The sequence below is a fragment of the Nematostella vectensis genome, chromosome 8 (genome assembly GCF_932526225.1).
Source record: "Nematostella vectensis chromosome 8, jaNemVect1.1, whole genome shotgun sequence".
In the NCBI taxonomy this organism is placed as follows: domain Eukaryota; kingdom Metazoa; phylum Cnidaria; class Anthozoa; order Actiniaria; family Edwardsiidae; genus Nematostella; species Nematostella vectensis.
This window is the reverse complement of record NC_064041.1, coordinates 16,197,251-16,224,750: the sequence shown is the minus strand read 5'-3', so window position 1 is coordinate 16,224,750 and position 27,500 is coordinate 16,197,251. Positions and strand designations below refer to the sequence as shown.

The 27,500-nt window shown below is 41.7% G+C and overlaps 2 protein-coding genes across 8 annotated transcripts in view; one reads left to right on the top strand and one right to left on the bottom strand.

The window, feature by feature from the left end:
- Nucleotides 1–27,500, top strand: part of LOC5507978 (CUB and sushi domain-containing protein 1-like) — a 48,642-nt gene that overhangs the window by 5,095 nt on the left and 16,047 nt on the right. For 4 of the 7 annotated variants that reach the window (XM_048730875.1, XM_048730873.1, XM_048730878.1 and 1 more), the window contains exons 5-37: nt 475–615; nt 813–986; nt 1,202–1,381; nt 1,520–1,693; nt 2,484–2,654; nt 2,966–3,139; nt 3,586–3,759; nt 4,177–4,350; nt 4,989–5,162; nt 10,111–10,284; nt 10,781–10,954; nt 11,177–11,350; nt 11,912–12,085; nt 12,406–12,579; nt 12,817–12,990; nt 13,275–13,448; nt 13,958–14,131; nt 15,045–15,233; nt 15,875–16,048; nt 16,208–16,381; nt 19,326–19,499; nt 19,812–19,985; nt 20,430–20,603; nt 21,690–21,863; nt 22,033–22,206; nt 22,527–22,700; nt 22,943–23,116; nt 23,339–23,512; nt 24,095–24,268; nt 24,452–24,625; nt 25,226–25,399; nt 26,863–27,036; nt 27,318–27,491. In XM_048730875.1, coding sequence (XP_048586832.1) covers nt 475–615; nt 813–986; nt 1,202–1,381; nt 1,520–1,693; nt 2,484–2,654; nt 2,966–3,139; nt 3,586–3,759; nt 4,177–4,350; nt 4,989–5,162; nt 10,111–10,284; nt 10,781–10,954; nt 11,177–11,350; nt 11,912–12,085; nt 12,406–12,579; nt 12,817–12,990; nt 13,275–13,448; nt 13,958–14,131; nt 15,045–15,233; nt 15,875–16,048; nt 16,208–16,381; nt 19,326–19,499; nt 19,812–19,985; nt 20,430–20,603; nt 21,690–21,863; nt 22,033–22,206; nt 22,527–22,700; nt 22,943–23,116; nt 23,339–23,512; nt 24,095–24,268; nt 24,452–24,625; nt 25,226–25,399; nt 26,863–27,036; nt 27,318–27,491 — 5,727 coding nt within the window. Of the gene's footprint in view, nt 1–474; nt 616–812; nt 987–1,201; nt 1,382–1,519; nt 1,694–2,483; nt 2,655–2,965; nt 3,140–3,585; nt 3,760–3,969; nt 4,064–4,176; nt 4,351–4,988; nt 5,163–10,110; nt 10,285–10,780; nt 10,955–11,176; nt 11,351–11,911; nt 12,086–12,405; nt 12,580–12,816; nt 12,991–13,274; nt 13,449–13,957; nt 14,132–15,044; nt 15,234–15,874; nt 16,049–16,207; nt 16,382–19,325; nt 19,500–19,811; nt 19,986–20,429; nt 20,604–21,689; nt 21,864–22,032; nt 22,207–22,526; nt 22,701–22,942; nt 23,117–23,338; nt 23,513–24,094; nt 24,269–24,451; nt 24,626–25,225; nt 25,400–26,862; nt 27,037–27,317; nt 27,492–27,500 lie in introns of those variants that run through there. The other 3 variants (XM_032376697.2, XM_048730874.1, XM_048730876.1) reach the window with 3 other exon arrangements.
- Nucleotides 6,670–9,792, bottom strand: LOC116615063 (histone-lysine N-methyltransferase PRDM9-like). The gene is made up of 7 exons (XM_048730883.1): nt 9,622–9,792; nt 9,083–9,198; nt 8,711–8,923; nt 8,251–8,303; nt 7,956–8,178; nt 7,330–7,607; nt 6,670–7,009 (listed from the first exon to the last, which is right to left on the bottom strand). Exons 2-7 carry the CDS (start codon nt 9,180–9,182, stop codon nt 6,707–6,709), a joined length of 1,170 nt encoding a protein of 389 aa, XP_048586840.1. The 5' UTR covers nt 9,183–9,198; nt 9,622–9,792; the 3' UTR covers nt 6,670–6,706.

The window sequence follows — 27,500 nt, the reverse complement described above, 5'->3', positions numbered from 1 at the left end:
TCTAGCGACACACTAAGTACATCTATCCTGGCCCTAGTATATTATTACGTCCCTATCTCCGTGTTCCTCTAGCGACACACTAAGTACATCTATCAATGCCCTAGAATATTTTTACACCCCTTTCTTCGTTTTCCTCTAGCGACACACTAAGTACATCTATCAAGGCCCTAGTATATTTTTAAGCCCCTTTCTCCGTTTTCCTCTAGCGACACACTAAGTACATCTATCCAGGCCCTAGTATATTATTACGCCCCTTTCTCCGTTTTCCTCTAGCGACACACTAAGTACATCTATCAAGGCCCTAGTATATTTTTACGCCCCTTTCTCCGCTTTCCTCTAGCGACACACTAAGTACATCTATCCTGGCCCTAGTATATTATTACACCCCTTTCTCCGTGTTACTCTAGCGACACACTAAGTACATCTATCAAGGCCCCAGTATATTTTTACGCCCCTTTCTCCGTTTTCCTCTAGCGACACACTCGTGCAAGCGGACCATCAGGGCGTCTTTCACGCGGTGCACTAAAGAGTGCTCACCGCTAGACAAGGATGGATGCAAGCCGAACGAGAAGTGTCTGTGTGACGGACAGTGCGGGTTCAGCTGTGTGGAGAATGGTGAGTAGTCACGTGACTCTCTTAGTCCCGCCAAACAAGTGTCTGTGTAACGAGAAGTGCGGGTTTAGCTGCGTGAAAAATTGTGAGTAGTCACGTGATAACTTAGCGGAGTTTTGTCGTACACTGTACCTTACATGGATTGCTCACACTGAAGACTATTGACGAAGGCAATTTCACTAATACTCACGTCTCGTTAGGGTTACAGTGTCCAATACCGCCGAAACCAGAAAACGGCGAGCGCTATTTCATAGGCAGAGGTTACAACGACACGGTCACTTATACGTGCAAAGAGAACTACACTCTGACCGGGAAAAGTGCCGTGCGCAGATGCACCGCAAAAAAGACCTGGTCTGATCTTCCCATCAACTGCTGTAAGTCATGCGGGTTTTTTTCCTTTGTTTATCATTGCGTGACCTTCGGGCTTGTCTTGTATTTGTTTCCATCACTGGTAAGATTGCGTTGCAATAGCGTGACATACTTAGCGTCGAACAAACTCATCACGGTGACCATTTAAGATTGATTCTCTCTAGGACGCAAGTGCAAGCGTAACGCGACTGTCAAGTACCTAACGTTTAGTTTCCCTTAGTGGCGGACTGCCCCAAGCCAAGTCACATTCCGGAAAACGCATTCATCGTGAATGAAAAAGAGCGTTACATGTCTGGCGAGCGCGTGACGTTCAAGTGTAAGCCTGGGTATAACCAAGAAGGACTGGCGACCACTTTGTGCTTTCTCGGAGATTGGAATATTATGCCGTTTAAATGTGAAAGTGAGTTTTTCTTTCAGACCTCAATGTCGGTCTGTCTATTTGTCCGTCTTTTCTCCCGTTTTTCTGTATATCTGTCTGTTTGTCTGACCATCCGTTTGTCAGTCTGTAACTGCTGTTTGTTTGCTTTTTATGTTTCAGAGGGTGGATGCGGAGATCCCGGTCTCCCTGAGAATGGTGCTAAGGTGGGGCTATCATATGGCGTGGGTGCACGCGTATTCTTTACGTGTAAACTCGGCTTTAACCTCAAAGGTTCGCCATCTCGTAGATGCGGTGAAGATAACAAGTGGACCGGAACCCAGCCTCGCTGCGAGAGTAAGTTTGTCATTTTGCGCGCGAGAGTAAGTGTCATTTTGCGCGCCAGAGTAAGTATGTCATTTTGCGCACGAGAGTAAGTGTCATTTTGCGCGCGAGAGTAAGTATGTCATTTTGCGCGCGAGAGTAAGTATGTCATTTTGCGCGCGAGAGTAAGTATGTCATTTTGCGCGCGAGAGTTAGTGTTATTTTGCGCGCGAGAGTAAGTATGTCATTTTGCGCGCGACAGTAAGTATGTCATTTTGCGCGCGAGAGTAAGAATGTCATTTTGCGCGCGAGAGTAATTATGTCATTTTGCGCGCGAGAGTAAGTATGTCATTTTGCGCGCGAGAACAAGCATGTCATTCTGCGCGCGAGAGCAAGTATGTCATTTTGCGCGCGAGAGTATGTCATTTTGCGCGGAGCTGGTGTCAAGAAAGAGCTTGTAAAGTAGAAAAAAAAAACATAGGTGAGAAGGTTGCGGAATATATAAAATCAATCTGCGAGGCTTGCGCTTATGGGCGGTACCCAGTACAGATTACCCAATATTTTATACTTGGTGATGTCTCCATATCTTTTCTGGTTTTAATCGAGGACAGTGTCGTTTGCTGAAAGGGCGCTTGCTGAAGAGGCCTTTCGCCTTTTTTATTATAAGCTTCCGTTATCAACCCTGCAAAAATCCCATGTTGACATTAACTCGGGTTCAAATTCCGGTTCTTTAGCTTTAGAGACCTTGGCCTTGAGTGACACAGCTTTCGCGCCACCCTCCATAAGTAGATTTTGATTTAATAACTTTCTGTCATACGTGTAGTTGTTGACTGCGGCCGAGTAGAGGCGCCGACAAATGGCTCCGTCATTGGCAACGAGACCACATTTCAGAAGATTATGCGCTTTGCCTGTGATCCGGGTTTTGAGATGGACGGGAACCCTGTGGCTATCTGTCAATCAGACGGGAAGTGGAGTAGTACAGTAACTTGTAATCGTAAGTAGAAAACAAGTCCTACTAGAATAGAACAACTAATCGCAAACTTTGACGATTTCTTTGTCGGGGAACTTTGATATTATACATATTGTCTGCTTGAAATAAGATTACAAATAAATACAATTTACTTTGACTCATTTGAAGGTATAGATAGAGCCAATGAGATTGTAATTAAATTAAATTAATTTTGACTGAAAGCATTTGTTTGTTTGCCTGATCTAGTAAATAAAAATAAACGTTTTTTTTTAAAGTGGTCTTAAATATGCAATTACGAAAAAAAACTAATATATTCTCTTGTCTGTAACATAAAGCCGTCAATTGTGGATCACTAGACGCGCCAGCACACGGCTCGGTCAGCGGGGACTCCACGACGTTCACGAGTCGGTTGGTGTTTAGTTGCGACGCTGGTTACATTATGAGCGGCTCACCAATTAGGACCTGTCTGAAAAACGCGTCCTGGAGTGGAACGCAGCCTAGATGTGATGGTTAGCACTACTCTTTATCACACTAGCTATATCATTATCACTGCCAAACCCATCATCAATATCGCTATAGTTATCATAATCGCAATCATCAAAATCACCATCATTATTATCATGAGCATCTTCCTCCTCATCTTCTTCATCATCATCATTACGCACCGCCACGATCATCATAACGACCCTCATCACCGTGAATATTGCTATTTATGTTATTTTGCAATTATTACCTTAATTATTATCTTTCGAAACCCCGATTTGTCTTCCTTTAAAGAAGAACCACCAGGCTGGTTGTCTTGGATGCGCGGAACCACCCCAGAATCCGCTATTGCTATTGACCTCATCTCATAGACACCTGCATATCACAGGTCTTCCCCCCCCCCCCCCCCTTTCAATACTACCTCTAACGGCAGGCGACAAACATTACCGGTAATCCTGTCATTTGTCTTCAGCCGTGGAATGCGGAAAGCTGGCAGTGCCTCGTAATGGCACTAGAGTGGGTACCCTGTGGACCTTCCCTAACACCGTCAGGTTCGCCTGCGACGAGGGATTTGAGTTGAGTGGGTCAGCGGTTCGAACCTGTCAGGCGGACGGTTCGTGGAACGGGACTTTGTCCGAGTGCAACGGTAAGTGAAGCGCGGTTTACATTTGTTTAGATACACGCTCGTTTCATACGATAACATAAAAAAGGGTACAAGAGCTAATTAATAATAAACTCCTTTATTTGCTATATATACTTAGTATTGAGTGATTGATGATTGTTAACACCAACTGCCAAAAGCACAGGTAGCCCAGACAATGGTTTTGAAGCTTATTCAGCCGATTCGAAGCCTGTGCCAAAATGAGAATATTAAAAAATGCATAAGGCGCTACGGGGCTAGATCGAGAGTTCAAGAGTTTTTTGCGCGACAAAAATTGCTCTATTAAGAGGTACAATTAACGATTTAAAAATTTCGAGTGTCTCTAATGTCTCTGGTGGTGTGTCTCTTGTTTTTACAAACCTTCCCCACAAGTGATATAAGCTTTCTCGTGAACCGTTGTAGCCGTTGACTGCGGGCCACTGCCTGTCCCAATGAATGGTTCCATACCAGGCGAGGCGACGGTCTACCCTTTCCAAAGAGAGGTGAAGTGTGATCGAGGTTTCATCCTCCGAGGCTCGCGATTCAGACTCTGCCAAGCGGATGGATCTTGGAGTGGCAGAAGTGCTGTATGTAATGGTGAGTGTGGTGTATGTAATGGTAATTATGTGGTATGCTCTTGATAGATGCCTCGAAAAGCAAGCCGATCTGGTGGGTCGATGCGTGCACGGTTGCTTATCTTAACTTTACCTGTTGTTTTAGAACTTTGAATGCGTTTTGAATGCGTTTAGCATATACAGTATTTGACAATTGTATAGGTACCTGATCTGATTTTTCAATGAAATATAGATGTGCGCGAATATTGGTCAATCCATCCATTTATTATAACAATGTATCTAGTTAGTCTTGTCCCATGCTTCTCCTAGTCAGATCTAGTTATTTAAATTGAAAATTCTTAACAAGAACCTCCACGATAAGCCATTGGCTTTTGATTTTTAGATATTGGTTAAGTAAAAAAAGTCACGTATTTAAGACAGGGGTCGTTGTGCAGAAAAGAGACGCCCGAAGACAAAGCTATTATCGCTTGTGGTTATCATCGTGAATGTATTAAAGTTTAAATGAGTGACCCGGTACTAAATGAGTCGCTTACAATTTGTTTATATTCACTGTTCATTTGATATATGACACAAATAAAAAGTTGCAACCTCTGTGTTAAAAACCGTTGCCATGGCCACAGCGCCAAGGTCGTGAGCAATGCGCCTGCTGTCTTTCCACAGCGATCGACTGCGGTAAGCCCCGTATGCCAGATTTTGGGTTCGTGATGGGCCTGGGAACTACATATACTCACGTGATCACATACGAGTGCGAGGAGGGGTATAGACGCGAGGGGCCTGAGACTAGACGCTGCCAAGCAAATGGGTCATGGAGCGGTGGAGATGTTAGATGCCTGGGTAGGTACATGTTTTAATTATATACGTTTGGGTGGCGCCTTTGTACCCTGGGTTCCAGAGGCTGAATATCCGCTTTTCCCAGCATGCTAGGGGGCGGGGGTTCATATGGGCTGGTGCTCGAAAAACTCTCGCTTCGCTCGACAAACTCTCGGAGCCTCTGGTTTCCAGGGTAGCGCCTTGCCCCTCACCACTGGGTTTCGATGTGACTCCTGTTCTCGGTTTCCGACTTTACTCAGAGGGTTTGTCTCCGTGGTCAGACGCGAGTCGTTGGGGGCAGCAAAGTGTGTCATGCATTCATCACGATCACTTGCTATCTACACACACCCATGCAAGTCAACATTTCGACTCAGAGTAGGGGGATCACCTTCCAAAATCTATTTTTATTCCAAAAGGAAATGGGATTAGGATCTAGGTATAAAACTCTTTCGAATTTATTTCATTGATATTTAAATAGCAGAGGCATCTCTATAAAAGCAAAACAAAGAAAAAACAGAAACAATCACCAATCCAAAATTTCAAATTTTATTGCATTATTAAAACATTTATATTTCAAATTAAAAATATTATATATGCGTTCGTCTATGCGTTGCAAGATGACCATTATGTGCAAACGCTTTACCGCACTGAGTGCACTTGTATGGCTTCTCGCCACTGTGTGTCCGCATATGTGTTGTTAGAACACCATTATGTGCAAACGCTTTACCGCACTGAGTGCACTTGTATGGCTTCTCGCCACTGTGTGTCCGCATATGTGTTGTTAGATTAAAAGCCCATGCAAACGCTTTACCGCACTGAGTGCACTTGTATGGCTTCTCGCCACTGTGTGTCCGCATATGTGTTGTTAGATTAAAAGCCCGTGCAAACGCTTTACCGCACTGAGTGCACTTGTATGGCTTCTCGCCACTGTGTGTCCGCATATGTGTTGTTAGAACATCATTATGTGCAAACGCTTTACCGCACTGAGTGCACTTGTATGGCTTCTCGCCACTGTGTGTTCGCATATGTTTTGTAAGATTACTATTTTGTACAAACGCTTTACCGCACTGAGTGCACTTGTATGGCTTCTCGCCACTGTGTGTTCGCATATGTTTTGTAAGATCACTATTATGTGCAAACGCTTTACCGCACTGAGTGCACTTGAACGGCTGATATCCGGTGTGCGTTCTTATGTGTCTGACAGTATCCCAATTGTTTGATAATACTTTCCCGCATAGTGGGCAAGTGTATGACCCTTGTCTATAATGCACAGTCACGACATGCTCATTTAGCGTCTTCGCGGAAGTACACTGAAGCTGGCACAGCTTGCATTTGAGCTCGTCTCCTGTCGGTGGCGCGTAGCAGAATCTTGTGTGACGTTGCAAGGCGTTGCTGGATGTAAAGCACTTGGAGCATATCTTACAGAGATATCCATCATGTAGGGCTAAAGAAATAAACAAAAACAAAATATTTTTGAAGAAACAAAGAAGGAATACTGCCAATAATATCTAGTACATTGTTTTATAATATTTCTCTTTGAAGTGACATAACAAGTGACAACAATATGTTCAACAGCAGCAAAAACAACGAAGAAGTAATAAAGACTTACGATCATAAGATTGGTCGGTCGAATTTTTCATTTCCTCGAGCTCGATTCCAAGGTCGTTAGCGTACTTGTCCCCGTACCACACAAGCAGCTCTGCCCCAGGGTTGATATCTTTGTAGGATCTGTAATATATCTGTCCACGATACTGGAACGCTACAAGATTCTGCTCTCTTTCACAGCGGGAACAGTTGACGAACCTCATCCAATTACTGTCTTCTTCATTGTGCCCATCTACAAAATGGTTGAATTTGCCATCTTTGCTTATCTACCAATCAAGAAATGAAAATGAAATAAAAATCCAAACAGGAAAAAAACACATCAACGACTATAAGATAAACAGCAACAACAGCAAAAGTATCAACCTTAGATAATAAGTATAAGGATATAAGTAAAAAGATTTTAGAAATAAAGTTTCTTTTTCTATATATGTGAAGCACAACAGCATATTGTTAGTAGTATCAACAAACAGCAGCACCCACCAAATACTACTACAAAAATAGGCGCTTACATCAGAAAAAAAGACTTCTCTGATGCAAATTTCATTAGGAGATGTACAATTTGGCAGCAATTTTTTTTTCTGCATACCTCCCACATGTAGCTTGTGTCTTCATCCATTTGCTCATCATCGATCTTGACTTTTCTTCCTTTGTATGGACCAAACTTGACACGCTTTGCTATCGACGACTTTGCAAAGACACCAAGCCCTGCATTTAGTATGGGTGATGGTCTGATTTCTAGGCAGCTTGGAAGACTCGATCTTGCTGCTGTCATGGCACTGGCGGTTGCAGCTGTGTCTGGAATGCTTTCCAAGGGGCCATGGATCGGGCAATCTCCATAGTGAAGCTCTTGACATTCCTCACAAACTAGAGAGTAGAAAATTACTAATTCTGGGTGATATTGAATTCAGTACCGTTGGTTTTCGTTTAGCAAAAATTTAGCACAAGGGCGTGTCCAGAAAAAAAAATGCAGGATGGGGTCCAGAGTAGTAAATCACTCACCACTGATTTATTAAGTTTAAATCGACAGCCTTAGCTCTGTAATAGGTCACTAGATTCATCTGGAAACTAATATATCCTAATGCACACATAAAATTTATCGTCTTCAACCAGAGTCGAATCCATCTCGAGCAGCTGTGCTCTTAGGGGTCAAGCACTAATAGTTTATTTTCTAGTAAAACGATTTTAAAAGTCATTATATTGAAATATACTTACACAAGTAGTGGTCGTCATCTGGCACCTCAGCTTCTCTGTAATTGCTCGGTGTAGCGCGAGGCCTCTTGGGATATCTTGCACCCGTGTCGTGTTTTACTTTGTCAGATGGAGCATCGTCAAACAGAGAACTGTCAACATCTAGCTCCTCAGCTATGTGGCCCAGCTCTTCAAAGTCATCAACTGTCTCTTGTTGCTGGGTATTCTTACATTCAGTTAAGGAGTTCTACATTGAAACATAAAAATAAAAATATGAATCTCTAAAAAGCCTAGCAAACCATGTGAATTTTTATGCTACCTTTTTTCTTGATGAATTAGTGCCCACTGTTTCATTTCTTTTTGGACGAAACTCTGGAAATGATAACAAACTTAATTATTGAAAGACATTAGAAAATAGAAAGTAGACGGGTTAGGTAAAATGACTACACCTAGTATGTTTCTTCTTGCTTGACTTCCTGAAAATTCCTCAACTTGTCTCATAGCCAGAAAACAAGTAGGGAAGGACAACAGCCAACCAGTTTTCATATTTCAGTTTTCATATGGGTGGTTATGGAAATAGGTGATTTTCAAAATATGGAAGAATTCGGGAATAGCAAGCTAATGTTGCTGTTTCATAAACTTTTTTTATTGTCAATTTTTTCTATGGTAAAATGACCACTGGTTTATAATTAAATAATTTATTTCAGACCAAAAACTATAGCATTCCCCCTTAATGCATCTGATGTCTCTCCCCCTACGTCGAGGCGTGCCCTTGTTACCTGGTCTAAACTTTTGGAACATCTTCCTCTTTTTCAAGGTCTCCTCGGTGACCCCTGGCACCCAATCTTCATCACTATCTGTGCTGCTTTCACTACTTGAGTCACTCGCATCAAATAGACTCTGACCAGTCTTTAAACTTTTCTTCTTCTTCCTTTTTGGTTGAACGACTTTCACTCTTTTGGGGATTTTAGGGTCCTTTGGTACAGAAAGTCCTGCAAATAAAAAAGAAACAACTCCACACATTTCTATTACTATAATATACTAGACTAGTTTAGAGACACTATCTGGCTTTGTTGTTGTATGTTAATGATTGTTTAATGATTATTTTCCCACTATCATTTAGTCATTTACTAAACCTTATTGTGACTTACCTAGACTTCTCAGAAGCTCGTTGTTTTTTCTGATATTTTCCAGTCGCTTGAGCTCGAATTCGGAAAGTGGATTCCCGTAATCATCCATTTTATCTTGCATTCAATCAAATAAAAAACTAAAAAAGAATAGAGAAAACCTTAAATGAATTAATCTTTCAGTTACTGCATTGTTATTACAAAATGAAAGTTATTGTAAAATAAGACAATTTACAGCAAACACAGCCTTTTCCAATGTTTTGTATACACTTCACAAAGTTTGACTTTCGTTGAGTTGCGAATGTCAATTTTACCCACTCGTCTTTTGAATAAAACGCTTAAACAATAAAAATGTAGAAACATGGCCATAAAAGCTATCTTTCTCTCGTCGCTTTACTTTCAATTGCCAAAAAAGTGTCAAAACTTTGGACCAAAGTCAGCAAGAAAAGCAACTCAATGAATGAATGAAATACAAAGTCCGAATTTCTTGAGTAGTTTTTTACGTAATTTATATATATTCATAATTAATTCTCTTCCCTGATAATTGACACCAAATAGCTTACCCGAGTCAATTCCTTCTGGTTTTGGTGTCGCTTTTTATCGTCAGCTTGTGAAAGTTGTCTCGTAGTTCGCTTCTCTCTCTTCTCTGCAAGTTCACAAAAAAGACCGAGAGCAGCGCGTACCCACCACGCGTGACGTCACTACGAGCACGAGGCCTGATTGGTAGAGAATAAAAAGAGCGCGAAATCCATACAAAAAAGGCGGGAAAAGGACCAAAATGGCGGGAAATGGACCAGAATGGCGGGAAACTAAATGGCGGGGACAGAGGCGTAGCCAGGGGGTTGGCCCAGGGAGCCCGCTCCCCCTTCTAGCAGCCAAAAATACAGTAAATGTATGAGACATTATCTAAAACACAAGAGACAATGCCTTGAAAAGGCCTTTTGGTCCCCCTCCTGTTAAAAATCCTGGCTACCGCGAGAAAAACTTACATTAGAATATGTTGCAACAGTACTTATGAGCCGCTGGTTGCAAGCAGTTTTTTTCTCTTTCAGCTCGTGATTGCGGTCCAATATCAACTCCACAAAACGGAACAAAAATTGGCTCGCTTACAACCTTCCCAAATAAGATGGAGTTCAAATGCGACAAGGGTTTTAATCTAATTGGTTCCTCAACTCGCGCTTGTCAATCAAACGGGACATGGAGTGGGAAACCAGTTGTTTGTCAAGGTACGTATGTGTGTTATTTTCTTCCTATTCTTTCTTCCTGCTTTCTTTTCGTGGCCTTAGCTAGAAAATGTTGTTGCGGGGGGCAAACCTCAGAAGTTTTCGGGGGCCGACGCTATTTGTTCTTTGCCCTCGTGCCGGCTAAAGCCCTGCTTTCTCATTCACATTTTGGGAAAGCTGTGCGCTGTTCGTGTCTGGCAGCCTGGGGCTACTAAGCGCTAAATTCAAAATGGCTGCAAAGAAGACGGGAACAAAACCTGCTATTTTTTGCAACTATGAGTACTTCCTACATACATGTGCATACTGCTTGTTTTCATGTGTTTGATGAGTTTTTCGTGCGAGCTGGGCAGGTATGTACAGCATCGCTACTTGAGATCGTTTTCCTGTAGAATGATTGAATAAATTAGTTTAGAATGATTAATGGATTACTATGTCAACTTTTATGGTGTTTATATTTTTTAAATAAGTTAAAGCCAAATAGCTTAATGGTTCCTTTCAGCCCGTGATTGCGGCCCACTACAAACTCCATTGAATGGCTCTAAAAGTTCTGACGCCACGACCTTTCCCAATACCGTACTCTTTCACTGTGATGAGGGCTTCGATCTTATTGGCTCAGGGGCTCGATTTTGCACATCAGGTGGTGTGTGGAATGGCACTTTATCGTCGTGCAAAGGTACTCTCTCACAGCATTGCAAAAACGCCCATTATCAGGGGTTTTATTAAGTTTTAGAGTACTGTAGGCAGTAGACATTGATAAGTAGGGGGTGGAAGTTATGAGAAATGGAGTTCACAGTCTTATGTTGGGCTTCTTAAGTCAGAATGGTCCAAGGTTTAAATCTAATAATTAATCAGAACATAATATTGATAATAATTCTCATCTTAAATCAATTTCCAGCCCGTGACTGTGGTCCACTTGCAACCCCTACAAATGGTACCAAGACAGGATCACTCACCACCTTCCCTAACAAGGTCACTTTCTCGTGTGACGAGGGCTTTATCCTGATTGGCTCACCATTACGCTCCTGTCAATCAAGTGGAAAATGGAGTGGCGAACAGGTTAGGTGTGAAGGTGGGTGGTAGGAGAGAGATGGGTGCAATGGGTTTCTTTCCTATTTTACAAATCTCAGTGCTTTGAGAATGGCAAAAAGCAGATAAAACCTGTTATTTGGGCAAAGAATCTTAAACTTCCCAAGGTCGTTGCAGGGGGTGGAACACTGGGGGCACGTGCCCCCCCGCAATATTAAAAAAATATATATAAGGAAATGACCAGTAGCGGCGTGGCTGTGCCGCCCAATATTTTCTCAAGGTTTCTGTATTGTATCCCCCCTCAACTTTTGAGGCCTGCTACGGCTCTGATTCCCCCTTCTATTTATTGTTGAACAATGAAACACATTACTGAACTATTTGTTAGAGTTTGTTTAATTTCTTACCATTCAAACATTTAACTGGAATCCGAACTTAATTTTTTTTTTTAAACATATAAAGTGACCTGTTGAAATAAGGATTCTGCTTCAAGGTAGCACCCCTTTCGAGGCACAGAAAATTAAGGAAGCACCAAGGAGCTAAAACAAGCATTTAATATATACCAGTTTTTTTTATATTTTATGAAAGATTGCACTTTACTTTGCAGCTCTAGACTGTGGTTTCCTAGCAACTCCAATGAATGGATCAAAGATTGGTGCCAAGACATTTTTCCCAAATCAGGTCCTTTTCTCCTGTGATGAGGGGTTTGAGCTGATTGGCTCTGCTCGACGTGCATGTCTCTCAAATGGCTCGTGGAGTGGTGTAAGCGTCATCTGTAAAGGTTTGCCTTCTCATGGAAACAAACAGACAAAATAGCGAACACAACAACAGCCATAACAACAACAACCTGCAAACAAACAAAAACAATTAAAAAATTGTTTCTTTGGCTGGTGTTTAAGTAAGCTTTTCATCCAAATGAAAATTTGTTGGTTCAAAGGGAAGTACCTAATGATTTTTAACTTTTAATTAGGGAAGGGGGGGATGGAGGATTAGATAAGGATTTGGTATAAAAGGGGATTTACATTTTCTGCAAGTACTGATGTTAACATTGTAGGAAAGTGTTTCCAAGACACAAGTAGTTGATGAGTCTTCATGTTGCAGCACATGATTGTGGTCCTCTTGTGTCACCGTTGAATGGTACAAAAACTGGTAGCCTAACCACCTTCCCCAACATCATCACATTCAAATGTGATCCAGGTTTTAATCTGATTGGCTCCCCAAAGCGAACCTGCCAATCAAATGCTAGGTGGAGTGGACAGATGGTGTCTTGCAAAGGTAAGAAGCAGTTTTCCCACCAGAATGAAGTTTTTGTTAAACTGTGCTCTAGGGTGCAGGTGTGCTGTTTCTCCAGCTGAATTATGTAGAAAAAAGTGTTATTTGAAACATTCCCCCAATATTCTCACTGAAAATCTGCCAATCATAGCCCTTCCCTATCTCCTTTAAATATCATTTTGCCCTTCTTCATGTATGAGTACTATTGAGTTCTAACTTTGCTGTTCTGTCTTTGTCCAGCGCGTGATTGCGGCCCCTTGACTACCCCAAGAAATGGATCAAAGCTTGGTTCACTCACGACTTTCCCAAACAAGGTGCACTTCTGGTGTGATGAAGGGTTTGATCTGCTTGGCTCAAAGTTACGTGTGTGCCAGGCCAATGCTATCTGGAGTGGGGATAAAGTCACATGTCAAGGTTTGTTTATCCTGGTGTGTTCTTATCTGTATAATCATTTAAGAGAAATTTTACTAAATGTTGAAGGTAAGGAACATAAAAAGCTTGGTTTGTAGCACATAATAGGGGCGGTTTCAGGATTTCTTGGACTAGCCTGAGGTGGGTGGGGGGTGCTGTGTCTCCTCACAGCATGTAAAGCAAATACTTAGGTAAGGCAGGCCCGTACGCCCTCATGTCATGTCAAATGATGTCCTTATTTCACTATTAATCTTTAATTAATTGTGTTTGTCACTTTATGTCGATAGCTCGTGATTGTGGCCCTTTGAACACTCCTCTTAACGGGACCAAGACAGGATCACTCACAACTTTCCCAAACACTGTCAAGTTTATGTGTGATGAAGGCTTTAATCTGATTGGTTCGCGCAACAGAACCTGTCAATCAAATGGCAAATGGAGCGGGCAGCAAGTGGCCTGCGGAGGTAGATATATTCTAATATATTATTTTATCAATGTGTCTTTATGTAAGAATTTTTCTTTTACTTTAGGGTCTAAGGCAAGCACAGCCAATGTTATTTACATTCAAAAAGAGCGAAAATCGTTGTTGTAAAAAGCTCAAGCTAATAATTGTAATCAATTTTTGTAAAGCAGGCACTTCAGCAGTGACCAAGAATATGCTCTTTCTAGAATTATCACTGTCTTGACTTTGTTTTTGTCTGAACAGTACAATACCGTATTTACTTGAATAAGCGCCTCTCCCGAATAAGCGCCCCGTCTGTAGGTTGAAAATTTAATAAGCACCGGGGCGCTTATTCAAGTAAATACAGTAATTTCTGTATGTTTGATGTAAGCATAAAAAATGTTATGGGTAAAATAAATACAGAAATTATAGATAATTCTTTTTAAGTGAACATGGAAAGAACTACATACTCTGTAATAAAAAAAGACTCAGTTACTTTTGACAAATAATTGCTTTTGTTTTAAATCGAAGCCCGTGACTGTGGTCCGCTTCCAACCCCTATGAATGGTACCAAGATTGGATCACTCACCACCTTCCCTAACAAGGTCACTTTCACATGTGTCGAGGGCTTTAATCTGATTGGTTCAAGTATAAGACACTGTCAATCTGATTCAACATGGAGTGGGTCACAACCAACATGCAAAGGTAAATTTAAAAGAATGATTGCTGTTTTATGATGTTGTTTATTTACACAAACACAAATATTGTTGTTGTTCTTGTTTATTGTTGTTGTAATCGATATTATAAGTTATTGTTTTAAGATGATGATCCAAGTGTTCGATTGAAACATTCCAGGCACCAAAATTTACTTACAGAATTTTTGTCCTTGGTTTTATGTTTAACAAATGTACTAATTTTTTTAATTGCATGTTTTTTTAGTTGCATGTTTTTTTTAGTTGCATGATCTAACGAAACTGACAAAAATAAGCCATAAGCCAAATATAAGCCAAGTTTACACATCTAGAAAATGTCTGGGGCTAGAGTGGGTGCAACCAGGGAGTTTTAAATAGGGGAGCGAGATGCCTTTAAACACAAGGTTCCGCTATAAAAGGGAAAGCTCCCACCCTAGGGCTCAAGAACAATCAGTTATCAATCAGCCGTCAATGAGTCAACATATCAGGACAATTGCTCTGAGCGCTAAATTCTGATTTCATATTCTAAACGAAATAAATATTATTCCTAGAGTTTTCCATCACAATATGTTTCTATCTATCGTAAAATAATGCTATACCTAGCTGTGTGCGCTCTAAAATACGAGCATTTTCGTCACAGCGCGAGAATAATTTATTCATATGCGTTAGATTATGGATAGCGCAAAGTTTAAAATTAGAAAGCAAATCACTAAGTTACCCGGGCGTGGGAGGAGCTTTCCCTTTTATAGCGTAACCTCGTGTTAAAATAGAGCCTTCAAGCCTTACTAATTTGCAAATCACCCCAAAGCAAACAAAATAGGTTAAAAGCTGCTGCTTTTTCACTAAAAATTGTGGAGATTTAAAGGAGGCTCCAGGAAACTTCACTGATTCAGGCCCCAAGATGCCTTAGTGTCACTACTTCTCAGGTCTTTTATCCATAGTCCGAGATTGTGGTCCATTACCTGTGCCAGCCAATGGCAAAATGTTAGGGCTACATACAACCTACCCAAGCGACATTCACTTCCGGTGTTATAAGGGCTTCAATCTTATTGGTTCTCCCACACGTAGCTGCCAATCAAATGCTAAGTGGAGTGGAAAGGAAGTTAGCTGTAATGGTGAGCAAATAATCGCATGGCACAATGGCATAACAATCATAGCAAGGGAATGCTGCTTTGCATGGCTTATATTCAAATAGGGATTTGTCTTTTAAAATGCGCCATCAGTACATCATCGTTATTGTCTCATCATTATCATATCAGCAACATCAGGATTATCATCAACACATTAACATTACCTCATCATCATTACCATCATTGTCATCGTGATCATCATCATCATCAACATCATCATCACCATCATCATCAACATCATAATCATTGACATCATCGTCATTGTCATCATTACAAAATCATAATCATAATCATCACAGAAACTCCAATATGGAGTAATAATAATAATAACTAACAATAATAAGAATAATAATGGCAATGACAATGATGACGATAATAATAATGACAAAAGGCAATAAATCATTGTTTTTAAGGGTAGCATTTAAACAATTAACATAAACATAAAGAATAAAAAAAATCATCTAAAAAAAGTCAGAAGAGTAATCTAATATAGCCATCAAATCCGTCATCATCAACGTCCTCTTGGTCATGACTGGCTATGGTGGACTGCAATATGTTCACATAATTTGTCATTTAAAATAATATCTATATCAGCCAAACCTATTGATATAACGGTGTAATCGTAGCCGTTGACTGTGGTCCCTTGGCCGCGCCCATGAACGGTTCTTCTGTTGGTAACCTGACCGTGTTCCCGAACATAATCAAATTCATCTGCGACGAGGGGTTCGACCTTCTCGGCTCGTCAGTATGGCGATGTTCGTCTGATGGAAAGTGGGATGGTATCACTACGACATGTAAAGGTTTGGACGTTTTTCCTCTTTGTTAACATTTGCCTCAACCCCAAGTAGACGTATCTGCTTTATTACATTATTAAAACAGAAACCATATCTCCAGTCTTTGTCTAAGCTCTCTGTTATTGGTCCACTTCTAAGATACAGTACCATTCTAACTCTCCACAGCTGTCGACTGCGGTCCTCTTGTCAAACCGCTGAATGGTTCTATGATGGGCTCACTGACCTACTACCCTAATCACGTGTCCTTCACGTGCGACAAGGGATTCCTGCTGAGAGGGTCAGAGGTCAGGGCGTGTCAGGCGAACAGGACGTGGAGCGGGATGAATACAAGGTGTGAAGGTATGGAGAAAGTGCGTGACGAATACAAGGTATGAAGGTTGAAGGTATGGAGGGAGTGCGTGACGAATACAAGGTGTGAAGGTATGGAGAGAGTGCGTGACGAATACAAGGTGTGAAGGTATGGAGAGAGTGCGTGACGAATACAAGGTGTGAAGGTATGGAGAGAGTGCGTGACAAATACAAGGTGTGAAAGTATGGAGTGTGCGTTACGAATACAAGGTGTGAAGGTAGGAGAGAGTGCGTGACAAATACAAGGTGTGAAGGTAGGAGAGAGTGCGTGACAAATACAAGGTGTGAAGGTATGGAGAGAGTGCGTGACAAATACAAGGTGTGAAGGTAAGAGAGAGTGCGTGACAAATACAAGGTGTGAAGGTAGGAGAGAGTGCGTGACAAATACAAGGTGTGAAGGTAGGAGAGAGTGCGTGACAAATACAAGGTGTGAAGGTATGGAGAGAGTGCGTGACGAATACAAGGTGTGAAGGTATGGAGAGCGTGCGTGACGAATACAAGGTGTGAAGATATGGAGAGAGTGCGTGACGAATAAAAGGTGTGAAGGTATGGGAGAGAGAGAGAGAGAGATAGACTTTATTTAAGACACGCTTGCCCCGTCAACAACAGCTGATTTCCACAAGGGGCGTGTGGAAAAAAAATATATATATATATATCTATAATAATTAGAAATATAACTATAAGTAAAAGTATTTAAATAAATAACGAAAGAAAAAAAACTTGATCTATGTGGGTATATAATACTATAAATACGCTAAACTAATTATTTGTTTAGATAAAAGTGTGAGCCTCTAATTCTCTGACAAATGATGATAAACTTGTACAATCTCGACTAGCCTCTGGGAGGGAATTCCATAATTTAGCTCCATCATAGCTGAAACTTTTTTTCATAAATTCAGTTTTTGGGAGTGGCAGCTGTAGCGAGGTGGAGGAGCCTCTGAGATTGTAATTTGTAATATTTTTCTTTAAGCTGAAAAGGTCCGTGAGACAGTTCGGAGCCATATCATGCAAAACTTTAAACATTTGTTTGGCTTTTGTCTTTGCTCGCTGGGTCTCTAAATTTTGCCAGCCCAATTCAGCTAGAGCCTCTGTGGCAGGGGTGTCATTTGACCTGTTTGTGATCACCCTTGCCGCCCTATTTTGCAATTTTTGAAGACGGATTGTGTTACATTGCCCAAGAGTATCCCACACCTCGCTACAGTAGTTAAGGTGTGGTTGGATGATTGCATTATAAATAGAGACTAATGTATTTTGATTAGCAAATTCAGAAATTCGTTTCGTGGCTCCTATACCAGAACTGACTTTTTTAGCAAGAGAATCAATGTGCTGATCCCAATTTAGGTGTTCGTCAATTTCCACACCAAGAACCCTACTTTGCTGAACTTGTTTTAGTTCCTTGTTATCAATAGAAATAGAAGGTTTGCAAGGAAGGGTTCTTAGCTTGTGGTGGGATCCTATTAATAAGAATTCTGTTTTTGCTACATTGAGACTTAATTTATTAGCCAAGAGCCATTCTTTCACTTGCTCAAGGTCCGAATTCATGGCCAACTCAACTTCCCCTACAGTACTACCAGACGCTGTCAAGTTTGTATCGTCAGCAAATAATCTAGGAGTAGTGGAGAGAGTGGGTGACGAATACAAGGTATGGAGAGCGTGCGTGACGAATACAAGGTGTGAAGGTATGGAGAGCGTGCGTGACAAATACAAGGTGTGAAGGTATGGAGAGCGTGCGTGACGAATACAAGGTGTGAAGGTATGGAGAGTGCGTGACGAATACAAGGTGTGAATGTATGCGTAGTAGAGTGTGCGCAGTAAGGCAAGGAACGACTTTCACTCATTTAAGGCAGGTTGTTTTCTTCCGGCCTAGTAAGATTATGTTTTGTGTTCTTAAGGAACCTACAGTGCAACAGCATAGTAAGTAAAGACCCTCTACTAACTATGGCAACAGAAAGGTACTTCTATTTCATATGCATGAATTTCACTCGCCAACCAGCGAGGCAAAGAAATGCTCCAGTGCATATAAAAACGCGACAGAATCCTCCTAGTTACGGATTTTCTTAAAGCTTTTACTGGTGGCCACCTACACACGTCACACTATTAGGGAAAACAAACAGCAAATTGTGAATTCCACGAATGAAATATTTTATCTCGGTATGACTCAAGATACATATACTGCAAATACAAAGAATATATGGGATTATATCCAAGTGATGAATTTTCACGCGCGGTCATTGGTCAATACGGGTCACGTACACATTTTTACAGGACAAATATCAGTCGATAACGTCCAGGCAAAGTGATATCTGTCCTTTGAACATGTTTGTGCAGTTAAAACTTCGCTTTTCGTCTGCTCGATAACTCCTCAAACAAACACCATGGTTTTCAAAACGCTATGAAGGCACAGAAAGAATGTTTCATTTCTTTCATAGAACTATCATCTTTTTTTAGAATTTATCCTGAAACGGGAAAAAAAGCAATGACAAAGAACTTCACAACAGCGCGCGCTCGTGGCGTCATTCCCGTGCACGTCAGCGCGCGCGCAGAAGACATTTCAAAATTGAAAACTTTTGCTTCAATTTCTATTCCAGCTCTCAGCAGAGCAATAAGAAAACAGTCTAGGCGTAAATCCATCAGTTGAAATGCAAGTTTTGAGCTTGTAGTTTTTGTTCTAATAAAAAATTTTTTTGCATGGATTGTTATCTTTCGCGAATGGCAAAAATTATAGTGCATGTCAGCGCGCGAAGAATGCACTTTTCGCATTTCCAGTGTAGTCACTGTGGGATATCGGCGGATAATGTCCAAGGATGAGAAATGGTACGAAAAATAAACAGTTGGCCGAGAAGCGGTGGCTTTCAAGTCAGAATTGATAAGGCACACTATAATTCGTAGACCTGACACTAGAGTGAAACCCGGTTCCTTGTGTTGTTGTTCTCAGCGGTTGATTGCGGTCCCTTGGCGGCACCACGAAATGGCTCAATGAGTGGCAGTCTTACCGTGTACCCCAACACCAAGACGTTCACGTGTGACCGGGGCTTTGAGCTGCTGGGGTCATCACTTCGAAGGTGCACCCCAAGTGGATTATGGGACGGGACTAACGCTATATGTAGAGGTAGAACACTTTTTTCACTGAATTTTAAATGAAGTCTTTTGCCAATTTTATGAGAACTTTACCAGTCATCATCAGTTATGAGCAGCGAATATTACTATATGAATAAAACATATTTTTGCTTATGATTAGGTTCTTTTTGTGATTTTGCAAAAAACTTTCTTAAGATAATTTATTCAATGATAGACTCACTTCCCTCAGTGGTATCCCAAATATGTTACCTGTTACTCCTAATGTTATTCACCTGATTTAGATGTCAACGAGACTCGTGTTCTCCACCAATCATCCTCACGTATTTCCCCCCCGTTTTTTCAGCCGTTGACTGCGGTCCTCTTTCTCCACCAATGAATGGTACCTTGTCTGGACATCTCACCGTGTTCCCGAACTCCTTCAGTTTCAGCTGTGACGAGGGGTTTGACCTTCTTGGCTCATCAGTAAGACAGTGCACAGCGGAGAGGCGGTGGAGTGGGACCCAAACCACGTGTAAAGGTATGCTGGCCGCTGACCGTAAAGGTGTTTGACAGGCAGCCTCCATTTTGTTACCAAAAGCAAAACACCATGCGTAAAGAAGCATCCATTGCCATCGCTTAATTGCAGGTGGCTTTTGTGCTAATTTCGATTGAATTTGGTAACTTAAGTATGAAACTTTGCTTTTAGATGGTAATGTTGAGAAGAGATTTCTCTGTGCAACTTTTTGTTCAATAAGGGTAGCCGGCATTTGTACTTGGCATGTGTACTTTGTAGACTTTTACCCCTTTAGTACTTACACTTATTCGGATTTTGACTGCTTTGAAATGTTACCCTCCCCCTCCTTGTATACAATCACCATGTAATTTTGAAACTTTTTTTTTGTAATTTTGAAAATGTTTGTAACTTTGAAATGTTACCCTTCCCCTCCTTGTATCCAATCACCATGTAATTTTCCTTGTTTAGCCGTTGACTGCGGTCCTCTCGTGAAACCCCTGAACGGCTCTATGACGGGCTCACTGACCTACTACCCTAATCACGTGTTCTTTACGTGCGACGAGGGGTTCCTGCTGAGAGGGTCAGCGGTCAGGGCCTGTCAGGCGAACAGGACGTGGAGCGGTGCCCGGGCGTACTGTGAGGGTAGGTGATTACTATCATTATTACTACGTCGTATAATCCCGTATTATCACGTGCCCGGGCGTACTGTGAGGGTAGGTGATTACTATCATTATTACTACGTCGTATAATCCCGTATTATCACGTTCCCGGGCGTACTGTGAGGGTAGGTGATTACTATCATTATTACTACGTCGTATAATCCCGTATTATCACGTGCCCGGGCGTACTGTGAGGGTAGGTGATTACTATCATTATTACTACGTCGTATAATCCCGTATTATCACGTGCCCGGGCGTACTGTGAGGGTAGGTGATTACTATCATTATTACTACGTCGTATAATCCCGTATTATCACGTTCCCGGGCGTACTGTGAGGGTAGGTGATTACTATCATTATTACTACGTCGTATAATCCCGTATTATCACGTGCCCGGGCGTACTGTGAGGGTAGGTGATTACTATCATTATTACTACGTCGTATAATCCCGTATTATCATGTGCCCGGGCGTACTGTGAGGGTAGGTGATTACTATCATTATTACTACGTCGTGTAATCCCGTATTATCACGTGCCCGGGCGTACTGTGAGGGTAGGTGATTACTATCATTATTACTACGTCGTATAATCCCGTATTATCACGTGCCCGGGCGTACTGTGCTTTAGCTGCATCTCTTTAATCAGTTGTATGACTAGAAGGACTCGGACAATCTGTACAAAAAAAACTAGTCTAGGCAGGCTTGGTCGGGTTGAGAAGGTATGTCAATGAAAGGTTGAATTGGCATGTTTCAAGTCTCTGTGTGAACAAAGACAAAAGCGAAACTGTTGGAAATAACATGGTTTTGCGAGATTTCTCTGTTTTCACAGAAGCTTTTAAGAGGAGGCCTATCGAAGAAATACATACAATTTTAAACTTGTGTTGATTGATCTCTTTTTAGCCAACTTCTACACTTAACAGCACCCGAGACACGTATTCTCCACCAATCATCTTATGCAGTTTGTCTGTTTAGTTGAGTCAGGGCGCATTCGGGATGTGTACCTTGGCCGATACTGACCCAAGACCCTTGTTCTCTTCTAATCATCTTATGTATTTTCTGTCTCTATCATCAGCCGTTGACTGCGGTCCCCTTTCTCAACCGATGAACGGTTCTTCTGTTGGTAACCTGACCGTGTTCCCGAACATCATCAAGTTTAGCTGCGACGAGGGGTTCGACCTTCTTGGCTCATCAGTCAGAATGTGCACATCTTCTGGTATCTGGAGTGGAAACGCGACGTTGTGCAAAGGTCGACGAGAATCGTTATCGTTTTTACTTTTTTCACCAAAATGGAAACACCAATCCCTTCTTTTTATTCCTCATTTTCTTGTTAAACTTTTATGAGACATCAAGCACACAATATTATATATATTTATAATTTTTATATCTCACCTTGAATATAATATCTAACATTTTAGCTGTGGACTGTGGTCCGCTGACTGTGCCGGTGAATGGTTCGTCTGCCGGATCGTTGACTTACTTCCCAAACAAGATATCCTTTGAATGCGATAAGGGATTTCTCCTGGATGGCTCTCGAGTGAGAGTGTGTCAAGAAAACAGGAAATGGAGCGGCGAAACAACTACCTGTAATGGTAAATACGTTAAAAGTGATAAACACAACGCACTTTCCTATGTACCGTGACATTATTGTAGTACGTGGGAAAGGTTGTAGAACGACTCCGACCAATTCTTTGCAAGTTGTGGTTACGACGAATGACAGGACAAGACAAGTTTTAACCAGAACAAACCAAGATTACATTACACCATCAGTTATCAAATTACCATGAAAAAGCTTGATAGCAAGCTAAGAGAAGCACTTCATATGCTTGTGAATGTTCGTGCTTGTATTCGACTTGGCTGCACTTGTGTTACGAATGTGAGTAAGTATTGTGTAATGGAGCTTTATTTTCAGCTGTGGACTGCGGGCCTCTCTCAATTCCTCTAAACGGATCAAGGACGGGTAGCCTCACCATCTTTCCGAATGTCGTCAAGTTTAGCTGCGACGAGGGTTTCGATCTTCTCGGCTCCTCAGTACGACAATGCACCTCCAAAGGGCAATGGGACGGAAATACAGCATCTTGCAAAGGTCTTTGTCATTCAACAGTGGCCAGTTGCATTCCCTCTTTACTTAGCTTTTGTGTTTACTCTTCTATCTGCCAGCTGTCCCTCGTGCCTAAATAGCTTCTTATCTTTTGTGTTTTACCCTTTTATCCGTCATCTTTCCCCCGTCCCTATATAGTCTCTTAGTTTTTGTGTTTTACCCTTCTATCTGCAAGATGTCTCTCGTCCCTATATAGTCTCTTAGTTTTTTAGTTTTAATCTTTGTAGCTGTCGACTGTGGACCGCTGCCGGCCCTTGTGAATGGATCCAAGGACGGTTCACTGACGTTTTACCCAAATAAAATCACATTCGCTTGCGATGAGGGTTTCCTGTTGAGAGGCTCGTCCGTGCGGCGCTGTCAATCCAACAGGCGATGGAGTGGTAATAACACAGTGTGCGAAGGTAACGCGGAAATGAGATGTTCCTTCACGGGATGAAGTAGAGAAATGTGTTCATATTCCAAACGATGATCACAAAGGTTTTCGGGTTTTCCAGCAATCAGGAAATATTAGATTCACTAGATCCTTAAGTTATCCACTAAGCAACCATTCGCATTTAGCTCGTGACGACGTAATCGGGAAGAGTTCAGACCCGAAAGCACGTATTTTCACTCTCTATCCTCAGCTGTTGACTGTGGTCCCTTGGCCGCGCCCATGAACGGTTCTTCTGTTGGTAACCTGACCGTGTTCCCGAACATCATCAAGTTCAGCTGCGACGAGGGTTTCGACCTTCTTGGCTCTTCAGTCAGGCAGTGCACATCGACGGGGAAATGGGCTGGTAGTAAAACGAGCTGCAAAGGTATAATAGATCTAAGAACACCTTATACCATGTTATAACCAATCTTAAAGACGAGCTGCAAAGGTATAATAGATCTAAGAACACCTTATACCATGTTATAACCAATCTTAAAGACGAATCATACCACCATTATAGACTACCCCGTATCAACAAGTGCTTATTTTTAGGTCTGTATACAATATTAAAATTCATCAATGAGTTGCGAATCGGCTTTTTTTGTATATTGACTAGCTCTGTTTTAAAACAATGTTACTATGGTCCCGTCTCTCATCGCAAATCATTAACCTGTATTGGGGGACGTAAAAAAACCGCTGGGGACGCTGGCCCGTGGTACCATCTTTAGTGACAGTGCTTACTCACTAACCCACACTCATGACTGTAACCTGCGTCGAGCAGTCCGTATCTACACACTGACGAGTAAAGTCAGTCACATATGAAGCGCATTTGATCATTTCGAATGTTAAAGTGCGCTATACAAATGCCACTGACGAGTAGAGTCATTAAGCTCTTTTTTGTTTCGCGATTGTTATTTGCGGTATGCTATACTAAACATTTCATTTCATTTTAAAATTCTGATGATAGCTGTGGACTGTGGTCCGCTGCCTGTGCCACTAAATGGCACTAGAGTAGGGTCGCTGACCTTCTACCCGAACACGATGACTTTCGCCTGCGACGAAGGCTTCCTCATCCGGGGCTCTGTCACCAGGAGATGTCAACTAAACAGAAGGTGGAGTGGGACGCGAACCACGTGTAATGGTGAGCTTTAAGTGATACCATTCACACTATCTGTATTACTCGAACATCACATGACACAAGAGAAGTCTTGGAAATCGTTGTTCTCTTACTGATAAAAATTTCTTTCACAATTACCCTTACCGATTCAGTTTTTTTTTAATGAATGTAATCTGAATATATCTAAAAGTTGTGGTTATCTTCCAGCGGTCGATTGCGGTCCTCTGTACTCGCCAAGGTATGGCTCTTTACACGGAAACCTCACTGTGTTCCCAAATGTCATCACGTTTAGTTGTGATGAAGGCTTCGACTTATTTGGATCATCCGAGCGAATGTGCACCTCAGAAGCGAGGTGGGACGGGACTAATACAGTGTGTAAAGGTAAGCTGAGTTATGATGTCGTGGTCACTTGATGGTTCTTCGGTTGCTAACGATGATAGACAAACAAATGATGAATGATGATAGCGTGATGACAATAATGATGGAAATAATGTGATGACAGTTTTGGTGGTACGTATATGGTAATGATATAATTATGGGTATGATGACGGAAGTAAAAATGATGGATACAACATTTATGATGATTTTAATGATGATAAAGTTTACTATACTGGTGTATATAACTGTGATGAAGTTGATGGTTATGACAATTTGATGGCTCTGATAATAATGATGATGATAATTATAATGATGAGAATGATTATGATAATGATTGTAATGATTATGATAATGATGGTAATGATTATGATAATGATGGTAATTATGAAAATGATGTTGATAATGATGATTATGATTATTATTAAAATAATAATGATGATGAATATTAAAGTATTTATATATAGTATGTATATATTATAGGTGTTTGCTGTTATGATACCGGTTATGATGATGATGTTAGTGATAAACTAGATGGTGATACTTATTGAATGTTTTTGATAATTTGAGTACTCTTGCTGATCATGTAAACGTATTGTTTTTCAGCTGTTGACTGTGGTCCCCTTGCCACCCCAGTGAACGGTTCTTTAGCTGGAGATGCCACCACATTTCCAAATATTATCAGATTCACTTGCGATGAAGGTTTCGATTTACTTGGATCCTCGGCCCGGAAGTGCATGCCCAGCCGGAAGTGGAATGGTACTTTGACGTCATGCAAAGGTAAACACGTGATTCATTTAATGTCGTCAGAGGATTTAGGTGCGTCATCGGTACATCATCAGTACGTCATTGATACGTCATCTTTACACCATCTGTAATTGAGAGTTTTTTACAAAAAAAGGCGGCAGCTGGGAAGACGCGAACGGAACGTGCCTTATTTCTAGGAAAACAGATAGTTTGGTTTGAAGTGCACTTGTTTCCATCCTCGCTCGGTGAACGGAACGTGCCTTATTTCTAGGAACACAGATAGTTTGGTTTGAAGTGCACTTGTTCCCATCCTCGCTCGGTGAACGGAACGTGCCTTATTTCTAGGAACACAGATAGTTTGGTTTGAAGTGCACTTGTTCCCATCCTCGCTCGGTGAACGGAACGTGCCTTATTTCTAGGAACACAGATAGTTTGGCTTGAAGTGCACTTGTTCCCATCCTCGCTCGGTGAACGGAACGTGCCTTATTTCTACGAACACAGATAGTTTGGTTTGAAGTGCACTTGTTCCCATCCTCGCTCGGTGAACGGAACGTGCCTTATTTCTAGGAACACAGATAGTTTGGTTTGAAGTGCACTTGTTACCATCCTCGCTCGGTGAACGGAACGTGCCTTATTTCTAGGAACACAGATAGTTTGGCTTGAAGTGCACTTGTTCCCATCCTCGCTCGGTGAACGGAACGTGCCTTATTTCTAGGAACACAGATAGTTTGGCTTGAAGTGCACTTGTTCCCATCCTCGCTCGGTGAACGGAACGTGCCTTATTTCTAGGAACACAGATAGTTTGGTTTGAAGTGCACTTGTTACCATCCTCGCTCGGTGAACGGAACGTGCCTTATTTCTAGGAACACAGATAGTTTGGCTTGAAGTGCACTTGTTCCCATCCTCGCTCGGTGAACGGAACGTGCCTTATTTCTAGGAACACAGATAGTTTGGTTTGAAGTGCACTTGTTCCCATCCTCGCTCGGTGAACGGAACGTGCCTTATTTCTAGGAACACAGATAGTTTGGTTTGAAGTGCACTTGTTACCATCCTCGCTCGGTGAACGGAACGTGCCTTATTTCTAGGAACACAGATAGTTTGGCTTGAAGTGCACTTGTTCCCATCCTCGCTCGGTGAACGGAACGTGCCTTATTTCTACGAACACAGATAGTTTGGTTTGAAGTGCACTTGTTCCCATCCTCGCTCGGTGTTTTGACGTTTGAAAGAAAACGTCAGGAATGTACAAGAGAGAACATATTTCTATGTAATGGTTAGAATTGTCTATTGTTTACTGCCGTCGCCCTTGCTAAAACTCCCACAAGCTTAGTATAAAAATACAGACACGAAAACAAACTCTATGCATGTACGCGCTAAAATAGACTCTGTATTTTGTGAGATGATTGCTAAGGTGCGTGTAACCGACAGTAAACCTAAAATTTTCTTGGAAAATACCATATAAATAACTTTCCTTAAATTGAATGTTTTCTTTCTTTTAGCTGTGGACTGTGGCAATCTCACGGCACCAACTAACGGGTCCGTGACAATCCCTCGCACTGACTACCCCAACAAGGCGCGGTTGAAGTGTAATGAAGGGTTCCTGATGAAGGGGTCTTCCTTGAGGGAGTGTCAGGCTAACAGAAAGTGGAGTGGAACTCAAACATTCTGCCATGGTACGTTCTATATGGTTGGCTTGCAGTAAGGAATCACGAGACGCTCTGAGTTACAAATGCACGCCAAAAACACACAGAAATGGCAACGGCCGTTACCCAGAGGGCGACAAAAAAGGAAATCTTTCAAAGAAGTGCTTTATCATGCTGTTGTTATCGGACGAATCGCGTGTGTATTTCCAAGACCCAATGCAATCTTCTTTCGACGTCTCTTATTTGAAGATATTGACCCGAGATTCGTGTTCTCCACCAATTATCTTATATGATTGTCTCTTGATTATCAGCCGTTGACTGCGGTCCCTTGGCCGCGCCCATGAATGGTTCTTCTGTTGGTAACCTGACCGTGTTCCCGAACATCATCAAATTCAGCTGCGACGAGGGGTTCGACCTCCTCGGTTCGAATGTGAGAATATGCACCTCAAAATGTCAATGGAATGGGACGAAAACTACGTGCAAAGGTAAGGTAA